Source organism: Poecilia reticulata, linkage group LG23, assembly GCF_000633615.1.
Source record: "Poecilia reticulata strain Guanapo linkage group LG23, Guppy_female_1.0+MT, whole genome shotgun sequence".
Taxonomy (NCBI): Eukaryota; Metazoa; Chordata; class Actinopteri; order Cyprinodontiformes; family Poeciliidae; genus Poecilia; species Poecilia reticulata.
This window is the reverse complement of record NC_024353.1, coordinates 15,305,541-15,323,263: the sequence shown is the minus strand read 5'-3', so window position 1 is coordinate 15,323,263 and position 17,723 is coordinate 15,305,541. Positions and strand designations below refer to the sequence as shown.

The following is a 17,723-nucleotide window of genomic DNA, read 5'->3' as shown; positions in this document are numbered from 1 at the left end:
GTCTATAGTTCCAAATCTAAAATCTACTGCTTAAACCAGAGTTGGATTCTTTAAAAACAGCAATGTTAGTATTGTTTTACCTTTCCAACAATTTTGTGATTTGTAAAACCTCTAATTCTGAAAACAACAACAAAAAAGAATTCTTAATATTACCCAAAATATAAAATCTTATCTTTATTGTAAACATAATATCATTTATTGTCTTTAAGCTGGGTGAAATGCTGCAGTCCTATGTAACTATTAATCAAGTATAGTTTATCTGCATAAAATAAACTTTTGTTGGTAGGGCATCAAAACCAACTCCACCCGTGGGGCCCATATTCTCCTGAATTTGGCCCTGACTGGAGATAAGCAGTGTCTAATAACTGGACTGAAGATTTAAAATGAGCAAAGCTATTAACTGTGTATCAGAATACTTTTTAAACTTGGCTTTAGTTCAACATGGAAGTGATTTTACCCCTAAAATACTAAATACCACCATACAGCGTCTAATTCAAATGATTACGAAGCTGTAGTAATTAAATTAGTACCATCCCCATCCCCCCACGGGACACTTCCAAGAACCTTCTGACCCGTTTTCTAGTCGGCAGAGAGAGGAATTGTCAGACTGTCCCTAAAAAAGAAAACAGTCTCTATTGTTTCAGCAGTCACTGTGCCCGTGCATTGAAATAGTACCACCACAGGCCACAGAGGGCGCTGCGTGGCAGGCCGGGCTCCGCGGCCTTCACATCTTTTTGTCTGAGAACTGGGTCCTCTGCCGCTCTACAGTGTGTGCGATAGCCTCGGAGCTGCGTCCGTAGCACACTGTCAAACCACTCCAAACGAACACAGCCGCGACCAAAAGCACTAATTGAGCCCTTCAGCCATGGCGCTTCTAATCTACCGGTAAATCGGCCGTGTTTTGGACTGCTCGAGGGAACTTAGTCCGAGCTTGTATCGGGTTTGCTCTCTGTGTGCATCAGTCTTTATTAGCGAGCTGCCGCTCTCCTTGCTACCAGCTATTTCTTTAACTTTTTAAACACTCGGCTCGGCGAATGACTGAGCGCCGGCGGAGTATGGGATCCTTGGTGTCTTAGGAAGCGACTGAAGTGGGGTTCGAGCGTTTTTGCGTGCAAAAACAATGGCAAATTCGACGGGGAAAAATCTCCTAGATCAGCGAAGGAAAGGACAGGCTTTCCTGGACGAGCTGCGGCAATTTCACCAAAGCAGAGGGTGAGATTGGGGCGCCTTTATTCGCAAGAAATACAACTTTAAATTCAAATTGCACAAACATGCGAGTTACCCAGAAGTGTTATTTAAGCATGTGTCTATTTATTTCGTGTGTTATCTCAACAGATCGCCGTTCAAGAAGATTCCTATCGTGGGTGGGAAAGAGCTGGATCTGAATGCTCTCTATATCAGAGTCGTCTCTTTAGGTGGATTCGCTAAGGTGAGTGGGGACCTAAAGTGTTATTTCTCCACACTGGACTGCTGACTGGACCGCTTCAGAACTCCGCGCGGATAACCCGGGACAAGTGTAACCCCCCCACGTACCCCCTAGAAAGACGTTAGTGGGTCGATGTTGGCCTTGTGCTAGTTTGCCATGTATCTCTATGCAATGTGGTGGCTTGTGTTGTTGTGTGGTTTGAATCGAGGAGTCCCACTGCTCGCGGAGTCAGAGTGCAGTTGGAGCGACTCGAAATTAGCGGGCACGTTCACCATCGATTATCGGCACGGAGCCCGGCCTGGGGGTGGGGGGGGGAGCACCGCGCGGGGACACGGCGCGTCGCTCCCGGCTTTTACACACAGTTTACACCGGGAGGAGGAGGGGGAAGCCTGAATTCTGCTTCTCGCCATAGCCATCTTTCTTCGGCTTCACGGCTGGGCTCAGACTGTAGGCCTCAGTCAGAGGGCCCCGTGTCGGTGGATACAGTAAACACTTTACTCCAAAGACCAAACGACTCGCCGCTAGCAAATGCGTTTGGAACCGCACCGAGACAGCTTATTGGACAGTTTGGCCTCGAGCGGTTTTGACTTGAAAAATGGGAAAAGTCAAAGTTAGCTTGTTAGCAACATGGCTAACTAGCTTCAACTGTAACGTTTATGTCCCAAATAGATTCGGGCGGTTTAAATTATCTATAATCCCCCAAATGTAAATTTTTAGCATTACTTAACAAAAGACACTTTAGACTAAGCAACCCTAAGCTTCTTATTGGGTTTATTTAGTTTTAGTTTGCTCGACGAAGTTTGAGAAAGTTATTGATAAACGATGCTGATATTGGCAGGAGCTGCTGCTTTCAGTGTAACCGCTCTTTCTTTGAGTTCTTCCCTTTTTTCTTTTATTTTTTTCTCTAACCAGCTCCTCTTTTTTTCTTCTTCTTCAATTTTTAGGTGTCTGACAAAAACCAATGGGCAGAACTTGGAGAAGAGTTTAATTTCCCGAGGAGTTGCTCCAACGCAGCATTCGCTTTAAGACAGTACTACCTACGGTAAGCAGGACTGCCGAGCTGCTCTCCTCCCCGGGTTCAGGTAGCATGTGCGGGATGTTTACAAATGTAAAGATGCGAGCAGCATGATGCAGCCTGCTCGCAAGCAGCATTCGTGACTCACTCCGAGACTTAAGTTGTATTTTAACTAATATTTTTGAGCATGTTTGGAGTACATTTGTTAGATGTCACTTGCAGTCTTTCGGTTCAGGCAGCTGTTTGGAATGGAAGTGGAGCAGCTGGCATTTGTGGTTCTGTTGCAACGATTGTTCCCACCCCTGCCACCTGCCCACCAGAGATTGCACCTGTGTAGCCATTCATAATTATTGTACAGCCAACTGGTTGTGGAAGAAAGGAGGCCCTCTTGTTTGTGTGCTGTCAACAACTGGCACCTAGTTGGAAGTAATTGGATTAAAGTCGGAGGTGTTTGCATGGCAGTATTATAACTTTTTTTTTTTTTTTTGCTGTAAGAAGATAATTTTTTTTTATTTAATCTCTATTTGGAAGCTTTCTAGTATCAGTTTGCTCGTCTGCCTCTAGATCAGACCGTAGTTTAAGATTTGGTGGTATTATGATACATTACTAGTGCATTCCTCATCTGTTATTGACATTCTGTGACCTTTGGCATTTTGGGCAGAATCTCCTGGAGTGAGAAACCATCAAACAGCATGCAAATTGTGAATTTGTCACACTTAAGGCATTCTAAGCAGTCCTCATCTATACTAAAACTGTGATGATATATTTCTGCAGCCCTATGTTCAGTTCTTAAAAGAATTCATACTTTTGGCTCACGGAAACCACAAAATATGTATCTCTTTCAGATTTCATGTGATAGATCAACACAAAGTTGCACATAATTTAAAGGGAAGAAAAATAATGCATGTTGTTATGTTACTGGGCGTTGACTGTGCCAGTCTAATGTGAAGTTTCATCCATGTTGCTGATAGAAGTAGATTTAATTACCTGTTAAAAAAAAAAGAACATGCTGATGCTGCTTTTCCATTGCAAGTGTAGTTATTCTGCCGTTTGTCTTCTATTGGAATGGGAGTTGAGGAAGCGTTCCCGCCTCAGACACAGGCGGAGCGTGTTTGTTCCTACCGGAACCTGATGTTTGCTAACATCAGGTTAACCCTGATCATCCGGTCCGATGCCCACCTGCAACCGCTGTCCAGCTGTGCGTCAGGCAGATGACCACGGACGAAAACTGCGTTTTTCGGTTTGCCGACCGAGTAGAGGAACGACCATCTGTTGGCCAAAGATCTTCCCGGTGCGAATGAATCGGACCGTCTCCGGTCAACACTTCCCACTCAGCGGTTCGGAGTGCCAAAGCTCCCGCTGCTGCCTTATTCGACATCCGAATGCAGCTCTGGAATGGAAGCGAGTGCTCATCACCAGGAACACTTTTTTTTTTTCCCCCTGCTGACACTCGCTTGGAGTTGTTTCAACTGAATCAAAACCCTCCGGCCCCTTTGTAGGACTCAGGGGGAAAAAGGTGTGCATGTTAAAAGAGAGACGTTTCAAATAAGGGACTGAGAATGTCATTAATCTGTAAATCAGAAAATTCACTGTAAGACGACTTACCAGTTGTTGCATTTTTCTTCCCTCCTTTTATTACCCCTTCAAAGCATCAGCATCTGACCTATATTTCCTGTGTATTCCGCATTATTTAATTCTCCACACAAGCTGTTGTTTCCTATCATTTGCACACACACACGCAAAAAATGCATCTGTTGCAGTAAATTGCGAGAGAGAAGAAAGACTCCTGGTGTTCTTGGCGTTTCCTTCGAGCTGCAGAGCGTTGTACCCAAGTCAGGTGACTAGAACCGCTGGTTTAACCTCCGTTTGCCCTCATGGCCTCTGAGTCAGTGACATCTAGGAAGTTTCAGTTGAGCTGCAGCTCATTGAAGGTTCAGTTTGTGCGTTTGGTTTTATTCTGGTACGAGTTGTGCACTTAGCTCGAGAGTCTATTTCTTAGGATTTGAATGCTTTTGTTATTTCTGGCAAAGTTTCAGGCATTTATCGGTGACAGGGATTTTCAACCAACTGTGCTTTGTGGCAGTGCGTGTTTTGACAGTTAAACTCTGCAGGATGCACCTTTTGAGATTTTCATGATGATGTAAAGCTCTTATAACTTTACTGTCTACCCACATAAATTGAATCAAAGATTATTTAATTCCGGTTGCTGCTGCCAACTGTAAAATAATTGAACATGCACCGAGCTGAGTTGTTGTGGCTAATACTGATTTTTGGTTTTCTTTAATGCTTGGGGCTTAGAGTAGTTTTTACATTCACTGCACAGTGAGGGAATTAAAGATTATTTCTATTTATGTATCAAAGCACATGTTTAACAATTTTAACTTTAAAAAAACAAATCAATCTCAGATAAGTAAATGTTCCTTTCTGATGATTATAGAATAAAATCAACAAGAGTTTCCAATGTTTATATGACTAGTTGAACATATTTAACTAAATATGTTGTATTTTTCCTAATGATCTCAGAGAAGTATTTTGTGATGCGTACAAACTCAGAAGTACTTCAACTGTATACTGTATAGTTTTTTGCTTTTGAAGGTCGCCTTTTTTTTCTTTTTTCTTTTTCCTTTATCTGTGCAATGCATGCTGGGCCGTAGATCATAGTGGAAACCAGCCTATGGAAAACACACAAGAAATCAAGGTCATGGAGTTTGACTAGAGTGGTTGAGAGAAACTACCTCAAAGTTTTCAAAGTTTTCTTGTGAAAACTTTGAGGTAGCAAACATGACGCCTGTGAGCTACTATTCACTAGAGCTAACCATCGTTAGCAGAAAGTTTCCGCCATTAGCAGGGAGTTACCAGCTACTAGCAGGGATCTTCTGCAGTTTTTTATTTATTTTTAACCAAAGTAGTCAACTTATTGTTTTTGTCAGTTTCAGTTTCTTTATTTTCTATTGGCCTTTGTATTCCTAACTTGACTGACTGGACAAATTGAAGTTATGTTGTTTTTCAATGTTTGACTGAGCCTGTGATGATACTGGTGTATTTAAGTGAGCTCTACTTGTGCAGATTTATCAAATAAATTAGTAGTTGAGTACATTTATGTCTGCGTTTAAGAAAAAAACCCAAACATTTTAAGTGAATTCAGCTCAGTTTTTCTGTATCTGTTCGGTATCGACCGATACTAAAATGTATATTTATGTCAGAAGTGAAAAAAGTGGATCGGTGAGTGCCTGATTCAGTGTTGGGGGCACAAGAGTCTTGGAGGGAGGAGTGTGTGAGGAACCAGAAAATCCAGCGCTGAACTTCATCCTCCTGGATGAGTTCAGTGTGTGTGGATTTTCACACGGCCTGCTGCGGTTTCCCCGCTTCTTGTTTCTGCTGCTGGACTCTCCTGCTCATCTGGAAACATCTGTAGCAGCCTTTAGATCTGCCTTCCTTCAACTGTGTTTTTTTTTTTTTTTTGCTCCTAGCTAAGGCTGCAGAGCTGTCCAGTTGGTGACTACTTTCTGTTGTTTTTATTTTGTGACAGATATGCTTCCCTTTTCCTCCTCCTCAAGGACTGTAAAGCAAACTTGTTATCGGCGATAAGATCTGAAGGCTCTGGAGACTTGGTGTTTTTTGGTCCGTCTGTAATTCGACCTGCCCTCTAGCAGTGTGGGCCACCACTGATAGCCTAATCTTCTTCTCTCAGCTTCCTCGCTAACAAGCAGATGGGCAGATCTGCCTAATGCCTGACAGCGCAGCTACAATCTGGCTCCAGCACTTTATGATATTAAGGATGCGTTCCATATCGGTCCTAGGTGTTGATTTTGGTCGTCTTATGTGTGCGTTGCCCTTTCCAACCCTGTCTGCTCAGTATTTATACAGTAACAAAATGTTGTTAAGCCCATACATGGTAAATATGTCCAAATGTACACCTGAGTTCACTGATCCCATCAAGATCAGATGCATGTTGTACCACACAACTGTTTGTTTAGAACCAGACGGAGTAGAAATGTCAGGCCTGAAAACGACCCTCTGATGCTGATGGTCAGCACAGATACGACCAATAATAACAATAATAATGGCCATAATTCATGCCCATTATGAATCATCGTAGAATCATCTTTCTCCAATGGGACGACGGCAGAATATTATTTTTACACTCTCACAATTTGATTCAAAATTGATTTTTGTGTCAAAACAATTAATCATTTCTGCTCTAATCTGCTGGTGTGCAGAGGATCCGCATCAGGGATCACGATTATTTTTGAAATCGGTTATTCTATCGATTAATCGGATACAAAATGTTCACATTCTGCAGATATTTGATTTAACGACGTCAGCATTTTTTATACGACGTCAGAAATACTTAACAAGATGAAAATAAGCAATTAAATTCTTTTTTAAATATGAAAATAAACATGTTATTGGAATGCTGTATAATTGTATGCAGCAGTGTAGCATTCCTGTAGTGAACGTATGATCATTTTGTTGCAGAGGAGGCATCCGCAGCTAAAATAAAAAGTTCCGGCATCAACATGTGAAAAGCTTCACCTTTGTTGCCTGACTTGATATCAATAGAACAGGACTGATCTGTTAGTTATTTTTTTGGATTAACAGATTAAAAGTTGGATTGCAAAATGTGCCTTTTTCTTCTTCTTTTTTTTTTTTTTTTTAGAATTTGAACTTGGTGAAGCCAAAACTTAGCCACTTGAGATGTTTCTGGGTAAAACATAATTACAGACATTTTTTTTAAATATTAGGTGTGAGATGTGTATATATACATTTGTATAGTTTAGGCTTAATTACTGCCGAGTGTCCTTTTAGCAAATTGCCATTAGTTGACAATTATTAAAAAAAAAAAAAACACACACAATAATCCTCTTGATCTACTCCAGTCTGTTTTGCAAGGCAGAATCACAAATAGACATTAACGAGTCACGTTTACTACATTTTAAGTTTTATCCTATGCTTCGATGCATTTACTCCCTCCATGTGCCCTTTGTTTTTTGTTTTTGTTTTTATGGAACAATCTTCCTGCAGACAGTCTCCTCCGTTGATGACAACATTGCATTTCCATCCAGAAGTTGTTAGCCATTTAACTGTCGCTTTTTAGTGAAGAATCATAAAAAATGTCCTTTTTTTCCTTACTATGTCAGATAAGCGCTCCTGTATATATATAAACAAAAAAACGGATAGTCTTCGAACTTGCATTACTATGCTATTATCAATATATTTCTTGAAAATGGTCTCAAAACAACAATATTATCATTTGTTGTAATAATTTCTGGAGCAGTTTATGATCTGGTTGAACTTGTCACAGTGCAGTCATTCATTGAGCAGTCTATTGTGTTTTTGAGTTAAAAAATGTTTAAAGTTGACAGAAAATTTGAAAATATCACTTGATATATTATGCGTTATTAAGATTGGAAGATTAATACCTGAATATCAACTATAAAGTCTTAAAAAATGCAAACATTTTGAAGTCGTGTAAAAAAAAAAAAAAAGCAATGCTTAGCCTGGTGGGGGCACAAGTAAAGCCTGGTAGCCTGCCAGGCTTATAATGCACTGAGGGAACCCCTGAGCTGAGCACTTGTTATAGTCTGCAGAAGAGAAATTGTAATGTGGAAAAATGGGATTCAGCATTGAATGAAAAGCAGAAATCGGTCAAGGCCGGTGCATTCCTGCTCGGTTCAAAGCATCAGAAATCATCCTGTTTTGTTGTCGGTGTTTAAAAAGAGTGGAGGAAATGTTTGAGACTTTGTAGTAATTGATATTTCATCACTAGTTTTTAACTTTTTCTACCTAAACTCTTTTGTTCCTCAATGACTTCTAGCAGCTCGTTTTCAGACAACCGTTACGTGTTCTGCTCTCTCTATGCACCTTTCACTCCTCTCATCTACTCCACGTTTCACACAGTGCACTGCAGATTGTCTGGAATTCTCATGGCAAGACATGAGGAAACCACCATTGGGACGATTTGTCCGACTTTTCCTGTGAGATCAGGGTTTTGGTCTGGAAACTGTTCCCAGGTGAACACAGAGTTCCTGTCTCTTCACTTGATAAGCAACATGGTTACTGTCAGCAGGACATTTCAGACTTTGAGAGATTTAACTTTCTTTTTGTTTTTTGTTCACTTTAGAAACCAAATTCAGCAGAGAATATGCTTTTCTTTGAGGACTTTTCCTCCATATCACGTCACAAGTACGCCTGAAGTACATTCAGCTATCTGTAATGTTGCATATGAAAGTCCCCAAAAGGTAACAGTTTTATTTGACATTAATGCAAAAAAAAAAAAAAGTAACAGAAAATGAAAGTCCCGCATGGGATCAGTAACTTTGTTCCACTTTTTCATGTTCATTGTAGAAGTCGAAAACATGGATGTGTTGGTTGCTCGTTCTAATCTGCATGACTTTGTGACTGTTTGCTGTCCATAATATGACGTTTATGGAAGAGTGGCAGCATCATACAGTTCAGAGTGATGTTTGGGCGGCCATGTTGTTCGACCAGCGTGTTTTCCAGCTTCTATTTATCTGAACTTTTTGGATATATTTGTCAAAGCTTTAGAACTCTAGAAGCATTTTTTTCTTCTTCTCATTAGAATGCTTTTCTGTTAATTTTAAGATATTTTTCTGGCCTTGCTTGTTCATTCTGCTTTTACGACTTTTATTCTTGGAATTCAACTACAAATTCTCAGAGCTCAATCTAATCTCTTAAGGATGCACCAATCCAATTTTTTCACTTTTAATGGCACTATCTGAGGTTTAGTGTCAGTCGATACTGATGGAGAAAAACAGATGAATTGATTTTTTTAAAAAACGGACACAAATGTACTGAAATACAATGTATTTGATAACTCTGCACACTTAAATACACCACGAGCTTCGCAAGCTTTGTCATACACATAAAAACAATTAATTTGTTCAGTCATTGCAGTTGGGAGTAGAACAGCTGATGTAGAATAAATTTAGAATAGCTGCATTTCCATTGACCATATAATTGTGCCAATTGGAACTGTGAACATTAATTTGTCTAATGGCAACATCAAGTTAGAAAAAACACATTTTTTATTTAAAAGTGATGAGTGGATTTTTCAGCCCCATCAAAATTGGTTTATTTCACAGAACAAACGTTTTTCCCATCAAACGAGTCACATGATTACCAACCAGACGATACTATTGGTGGAAAAGACGACAACGGGAAGTGTTGTCAGGGTGATGGTGTGGCATGTTTCTTATTGACTTATTGCATGAGAAAACTTATTCATGTAATTTTAATTTAGTTTCTTATTTAATGGAAACACCGCAGTTGAAAATTTGTTTAATTTATTTTTAACGACATTAACAGAATATTGACAACGTCTTTCGCACATTTGTCATGGGTATGCATCTACTGCCAAAAACAACAGGTTGACTATTTTGATCAAACATCTAAAAAATGAACGACAACAAACCTTTGAAATGGTTCAGAAAGTGCAATTAGAAAGTCTGAGTATAATGTAAAATAAATACTAAAGCATGATGTCGGTCAGAGCACACAGCACAGAATTTACTGAATAGATCTGCTCTTATGGATCGGGCACATTGTCACTCATAAATGATCTACAATTCTTTTCAATATCTGTACAGATACTGATATTGGATCGCTGCATCTCTGTCTCTATCCAGTCTGACTCTACCTTGTTAAAAGATGGTTCTTTGAACACTTTTTTGACCCTGCTTAAAAACATACACCAGTGGTCTGCGTCCATGTCCAGCAGGGGGCAAACCGCTCTTTTTCTACATCTCTATATTTCGCAGTGAGGGCATCTGGGCTGTTGGCATTCAGGAATGAAAGCCAGAGGATTCCTCTTCCTCTGCGATCCAGATGTGTGTAACGGCCCTGACAGGGGCAGTATCACGCTCTGCATCGGCTGGAGGGAACGTTGGTACAGCTCCATCTCTCTCACTCCTGAACGGTTGTAGTGAAATTCATGCAAACGCTGGCGGTTTGTGCTCTCTGTCGGTTGGTAGATGTCTCTCCCGCAGGAGGTGGCTGCTGCTCTCTTCATGCATATAGGGGGAGAAGAGAAGGGGAAGTGCTGTCACGTGCAGCTGCACTCAACAACCCTCCCACTCCCCCATCCCGTCCCCCACCCTGCTTTTTATCTCAGACAGCGGTTGATGACGATGCAGTCAGCCCTACCTCCCTCCCTCCCTCCTCTCCCTCTCTCTCGCTCTCTTTCCAAATGATGGCAGAGTGTATTTATAGTCCGGCGTGCCGAGCGGGGGATTACCTCGGTGAACAAGTGGGGGCCTAATTCAGAGGCAGGCACCCTTTCTGTGACTCACTGCCACACTGCCCAGGGTTTTTTTTTGTGTGTGTGTGTGTGTGTTCATCGCTACCAGGTATTTATCGAATCGCATGATGTTCTTGGAGAAACGTTTTCCTCTCGCCAAGAGGGAACTCGTCTTTATTTCCGGCCTTTTCAGCGTTTCGGTCACTGTGAATGTGTGAATGTCACAGAGATCTCTGACTTTGGTAGTTCTGTTAAAGAGAATCCCTGCCTGGCTTTTAGAAGCAGCAAGCGCCTGTTGAACCAGCAGAGTGAGAGCAGACTCTGCATTAAAAGCAGAGATGTGATCAGTTTGTTTGGCAGCAGCAGGGATGTGGAAATAGAACCAGATGGAGCATCAGAACACCTGGGGAAGGATGAGGAGAGAACTTGTTTAGGTGGTCTTGGACAGTATGGACGACTGTTAAGTTCTTGAATCTTGCTTGATGCTCAACCCAATGCTGGTTGGTGATGAAATCATGCGTTTGGTTATTTAGAATCTAACTGGTTGTTTATTAGCTGGACTAGAAAATGTTTGCTCGGCTTCTGCTGGTCGGAGTATGAAATGGTGTCCTGGTTATTTAAATGTTGCCATAAATCGGTTTCATACATTTAATTCAGAACTATTTCTGGAAGCTAGGACTGAAGTTGAACTTGGTGACATGTTTTTGGGTCCACCGATTGCAGTTTCATGGCTGATCACAGGTTGTTCAAAAGGCCCATATTAGATGTATTACTTTTTTGTCTAAAAAAACAAGTTGGCAGCATTGACCTGGCAGGCGGGTCGGTTAATCAGCCTTCTTTCACAGCAGAGCAAAAGGAGACATTGGCTGATTTTCAGATCTTTGCAGAACAGATGAGATTGGTTTCATATTTATGTTTCACCCAAAATTAAAGAAATTGGGGCCAATTTTTGTGAGTTTTTAATCAGATATTGAACGTCTGTTACCAGTCGGGATGCAAGTTAATCTAAAGTTGATTGATCTTGTCGTATAACTAAATTAATATATAAGCAGTGATGTGCTTAAAGAGTTTTTCTCTTCTATTAAAAAGGCCATAGCATAGATGGTTACTATGTATGTACTGTATTAAAAAGATACAAAATTTTAACATTATTTTGTGTTAAATCCTTACTTAAAAGTAGTGTTTTTTGACAGCATTAAGCTTTAACATGCTCATAAAATTTAACAAATTACTTGTCGAATTAAAAAATAAAATAAAAAGATGTCCTCTGCTTTTCTGACCTATTATCAGCGCTTTTGTAGCAAATCTGTAGTGTTTGGTTGAGAAGCTGATGCTGCTCTGCCATGCAGCACTGTTAAGGTGATAACTAAGACGCTTGTCAAGTGTTTGTTTCAAAACAGAACCGCATAAATTTCATTTTGCATTCCGCACCGGATTCTGTTTGGGTAGTTTCTCTTTCAGGTTCCATTATGACCCCGCCATCTCTGTTTCTGTATCAACTGGCTCTGCTTAAAAATGACCAGCGGCCACACTACACTTGCTTAAAAGAAGGTTTAAGCAAATGTTACTAATCAGTTGGAACTCATCCTAATCTAATAAACCATTAATTGGTAATTAGAATTAGATTCTTGAGAAGGTAGATCAAAAACCGTTGACTGACTGCAGAAAACCTGTCGTTTCAGAAGAAGTCATGGAAGATACTGAAGTGGCTGTCAAAGTTGTCTGACTTGAACAGTGTTGTAAAGCTGTCGATATTTTCTAAAGGCAGTTGTGGCTCATGGATGTTGGTAAATTGGAGAGGTCTTCCCTTGAGGAATGGGCTGAGATTTGTCAGGAACGCAGCCAGGATGTCTGGAAATCCTGTGTGCCAGTTGTTTTGTTAAATTTAAAGAAAAGAAAAAAAACACTTTTAGTCGAGCATTTTTAGTTGTTCTTGTTTGAATATTGGTTTAACTGAATAAATTTAACTTGCATCGGAAAGTTGCACATTTTTCTTGACAAGCTGCTTTCAATTGCTATCAGAACTAAAAGAGAAACTTCTTTGGGGTCCAGGAGCTACTCAGGGCTGAAACAAGAAGCAGGTGAATCTGGCTCAGACGACACAGTCTGAAGGGAGCGAGCTGCTGCTACCGATTCTCAAAATAAGAGCTGAGCTAATATTTCCACAGACACTGTTAAAGGAGCGGTATTACATAAAATTTACTTTTTAAAAAAAAATTTTTTTTACATATGTTGTTTAGTCATCAAAATCATATCTTGAGTGTTGCCGTGACTCATTTATGCATGTTTGAGAAGTCCTTTTATCTAACATGGCAAGCATTCAGCTGTGCAAAACGCCTGGATGCACCTAGCGCCTCCTTCGAGTTGCAGTTTCAAAGATTCCCCTCCCCTGTGACTTAACCACTCCGCTCCTTCAGGCTAGCCAGCAGCAATTAGCAAACACCTGTTGCAACTGCGCATCTGCTGAGCTCAATATAGGAGCCACTTCAGAGTGCGACACTGGTGAAAACTTTGTTAAAGGGTTTATAGAGGAGATATGTTGACTTCCTGAAGGTGCAGAAAGAGCAGAAGCTTCTTAAAGAGACGGCCACTGTTTCAAGGTGTTAAATCCCAAAGTCATCATTTTTAAGCCACATTTTAGATGTCTACAGCGTTTTTATAGTAACTGTAGACAGTTAGTTGATCATACTATAGAAAGGCACTATTTGGAGAGAAAACACATACTGCACCTTTAAACCAAAGCAGAGACAACCATAAAGAAACTAGGATTGACCACGCATTCCTATTCTGCATATTATTACATTTCCTTAAATGGAAAGTGTTTCAATTAAAGCTGAACACTGGGAGGTTGACCGTGCTCCTCTTTTCCTCTGACACAGATACCTGGAGAAGTATGAGAAGGTCCACCACTTCGGCGAGGACGATGAAGAGGCTCAGCCGGGGAATCCCAAAGCCTTCCTTCCAGTCGGTGCAATCCCCAGCTCCTACAACTACCAGCAGCACGTTGTATCAGGTAAGCAGAGCGCCCCCTGTCGGTCATTTCCTCACTGTCCTCCTGAGCCCCAGCAGCCCCAGTTAGCGTCTGAATGGGAGACTCCCGTTTGCTGTAACTCCATAACTACGTCTCAGACGCTCTCATCTCATGTCAAATTTTTTTTTTATTCATTTAATTTAGAAAACATCAAAGCTCTCTTCTCAGTTCTTTTAATCAGATGTGTTTTGAAATGTTGTCCCCTCAGCATAAACTGTCTAAGCTTCAGTATTTTTAATTTCCGGATAATCTGCTCTGAAATGATTTTTTATGCACTCGCCGATCCCAAAGGAGCTTTCTTTAATTGCAGTGTGCCAATTTTTACTGTAGGAAAAGATGCATAAATGACATTTTTGAGCTTTGAAGTGGATTTGGAAATTTGTCCAGCCCAGATTTGATTTACAGCCCCCCCTCCCCCCCCACACTTTTTTATAACTAATATACAGAAAGACACAGATGTAAATCTGTCATTAAAGAGCAAATGACCCAAATTGATTAGCAATGACACAAAAAACTATTCCAGATTTTAAATAAATAAATTGAAAATAAAGTTACAAAAATAATCACAATCTTCAATAAACTGTCCCGTAGTGGCTGTGAAGTAAACACTCATTTAATAAGGCCTGAAATATTTAGTTTTCAAAGGGTTTGGTTCATTTGACACAGTGTAGTGAAAATGTAACAGATGTTGCAGTTTTGGTCCAAAGACAGTCTTAAAACAATGTACATCATTAACTTAACTCCTAGATCTTTGCCAACATTTCCAACTACAGCATGCTCCACTAAAGGCAACACAACTGAAGTCAGCTCTGACTCAATCCATAAGTTGATATCTTGTGGCCAACGGCTCATTTTTAGACCTGAGAAAGTGATGAAATCACACCAAACAGTATTTGCCTGGTAACACTTTGGAGTGGTGCGTTCATGAATCTGAAACGGATCAGGGGTTTTTGAGTTTTTGACTCGGGTTGATAACAGACTGCAGAAGCTTAAGAGAGAGAAATGTGATGTTGAGGCTTTTGATGAGTTCACGCAGCATAAAAGTTGGGGAATTTACTTTTTTTTTTAGGGGTAGATTGGCTGATTTCAGCTGCTGGTCATTTGACCAGTTGTTGGTGCCACTCTACACTTCATAACCTCATAGAAATGCACTGTAGTTAGTTCTGAATCTGTTTGGCTGCAACTAAAATGCACTTCTACGTCAGTACTGTTAGATTTGTCATTTAAAATAAATGCTGCATTTTTGCATTAGTAGTCTGAATAACACACACAAATGGGTCTGTGGTGTCATTTTAGCAGAACACACAAACCATTTTAATTTGCCTAAGGAATGCTTTCATCATTCCAATAATGAAAGTCAGGATTGTTCAGTTATTTAGTCAGTATTGAGATGAAGATCAGCTTCTAAGTGTGGGATCGCGTTGCATTTACAGCAGAAAATAAAAAGCACTTCTCTATCTACTTTAAAAACATTCTATTCTCCTGTTTGTTCACTTTTCCTGCACTGATGCATTCAGTTCTGTTCACTGTACTGCTGTGTTTTCACCAAGGTTATCAGGATACCCTCCCTAACCTCTTCCCTCACCACATGAATGCATCAAGTGTCCGTTTTCTCCAGCAGGAGTGCAGCTGTTTTCATGAGGAAAAACCAGCTCAGAGGATTTAAAACTGGATGTCAGTGTGGAGTCCACTGAAGCCGGCGGCTCTGTGTTCCTTATCTGGGCTCCGGCTCTGTGAATGCGAGCCGTCCCGTCGCCACACAGGGCTGTAGTGTCGGCCGGTGGGGCTGCTCTCTCAGATAATTGACTTTCCTGACAGCGGTTATTGATGAAGGGAAGAAGGACGCACTTGTTGGTTTTCCTTCCACCTCGGTTCAGATTAGTCTCCAGCCTTTTTAGTCTCAGCCTTTTTTTTTTCTTTCTTTCTTTCTTTCTTTCTTTCTTTCTTTCTTTCTTTCTTGTTTTCTTTTATTTTTTTCTCTCTTTCTTGCTTTCTTTTCTTTTTTTTCTTTCTTTCTTTCTTTGTTTCTTTCTTTCTTTCTTTCTCTTGCTTCTGCTCATCTAATTGACTCCAAAACATGACCGCTGTGGGAAATGCAGTTTATTGAAAATGCACAAACACAAGCTAGTCATAGTTTTCACTATAGCACATTGTTCTGATTATTAGACCAGCAGCTTTAGTCTTTAAAGCTTTAAACCAATCAGCAGCCACACAAAGATTAATAATTAACTGATGAAAATGAAGCAAAACTTTATTCAAACTTCATCATTAATTCATAAATGCATTCTCTTTCAACACTTGCTATACACCAGTTATAAAATATATTTTCTTGGCCATATGCATTAAATTAACAATATAATTTGCAAACAACATATTGTTTTTAATTTATTTATTTTAGACCGTTTTGTTTCCACTCACTCATCTAAACTGTTCCATAGTTTTACTACATGCAATGCACATCTGTTAAAAAAAAAACATTTTAAATCATATTTCCTTCTGTTGTTTTTATGTCTTGAGCTCAAGACAAAAAACTTTTGTAAATTATCAATTACCTCTCTTTAGCGTTAAATATAGCAGCATTTTTAAATTAACAAAGTCTTGTTTCAAGATATTTGAATGAATAAACAACTTATTTTCATGTTCTCTAGCATTCACTTTATATAAAATTCTCACCTCCTTTTGTGTCACGAACATAAAGTTAGGTTTTACATATGTTGCCTCATACATTCGTACAGCGTCAGATATGTAGCAATGAATGAATAATGTAACACCTTTAGTTTTGATAGTTTTAAAACATTTTATGTATTTTATGAGATTTCCAGTTGAGTTTGTGATCAACAGCCCCTAAAAATTTAACTTTATGTACTTTTTCCATTAGAAGATTATCTATTGCTCTGTTACCAAAAATCATACGTTTTCATCCCAGCTTATTGAAGATTTATTGCATTGAAACCGCTCGTTATGTTTGGCATACCATAGTTTCTATAATGGCTTAAAAATCATTTCAATAACAAATTTTGTATCATCTTTGGATTAATTGTAAGATTTTATAGACTTCACAAATCTCTTTGAAGTACAAAACAAAAAGCTGTGGTCCTAGCACTAAACCTTGGGGAACTCCACATCTGATTTCTCCTTTCTTAACTGTACAAGTTATTTTTTTAGAAGAAAAGTTACGATCAAATCAGGGTTTATTGCAGTCAGTACTATCATTTGAAATGGTCAACAATTAGATGGCAAAGTTATGTTTTCTAAAATCATCAAAATTATTTTTGCAGTTTGCTGATTTCTTTTTGGCCATCTCTATAGCAACGGCCTCTTAATCTTGTTAGGTGTACAGACAACAAAGCGCAGAGTCGGCTACAACATCACTATTGTCACGTGTGCATCATTTTTAAAAAGTGATTAGTAGTAGTCTACTACCATCATCCAGTGCAGCTGGTTACCATGGAAACTGAACACAGGTCAGTGGGCATTTTCATTCCCTTCAGGCGACAATAAGTTCTCATGCTCTGCAAAGTTTGTGAAGTATTCACTTAACTGCTGCTATTTGTGTAAAGACCTATTTGTAGTTTTATGTCTCCCAGGAGATGTTTACAGATCTTTCTGCAAACCTTGTAAATTGTGTTTTTTAGCGGCTTACATGATGCTTGGTTCTGGAAATGCGGTCTATAAAACCTGATTGCTGCTGGAAGGTTTTCTGAGCTGAGCTGACTTAAAAAAAAAAAAAAAAAAAAAAAGCAGATTTTTTTTTTTTTTTAAAGATAAAACCCCAGAAGAAGGTTGTGTTTAGAGATAAGGCTGTGGAAGTGATGAAATTAAGCGGTTTCTCCCAGAATGAAGTCGTATCATATCTGTTGCTAATGTAGGAGAAACTGACCCGAGTGATATCTGTGAGCACAAAACATTTTATGGCTGGTAATACGGTAGTTAAGACCCTGCACCAAACCGAAGGAGCAGTTGTCTGGAAAAAGTGACACACACACATACA

At 39.7% G+C, this 17,723-nt stretch overlaps 1 protein-coding gene across 3 annotated transcripts in view; it reads left to right on the top strand.

Moving 5' to 3' along the window:
• The first annotated feature begins 700 nt into the window (after positions 1–700).
• Positions 701–17,723, top strand: part of arid2 (AT-rich interactive domain 2) — a 30,081-nt gene continuing 13,058 nt past the window's right edge. The window contains exons 1-4 of one of the 3 annotated variants that reach the window (XM_008401405.1): positions 701–1,212; positions 1,336–1,429; positions 2,371–2,468; positions 13,581–13,714. In XM_008401405.1, the coding sequence (XP_008399627.1) occupies positions 1,121–1,212; positions 1,336–1,429; positions 2,371–2,468; positions 13,581–13,714 (418 nt within the window). In that variant the 5' untranslated portion in view covers positions 701–1,120. Of the gene's footprint in view, positions 1,213–1,335; positions 1,430–1,591; positions 2,282–2,370; positions 2,469–13,580; positions 13,715–17,723 lie in introns of those variants that run through there. The other 2 variants (XM_008401404.2, XM_008401406.2) reach the window with 2 other exon arrangements.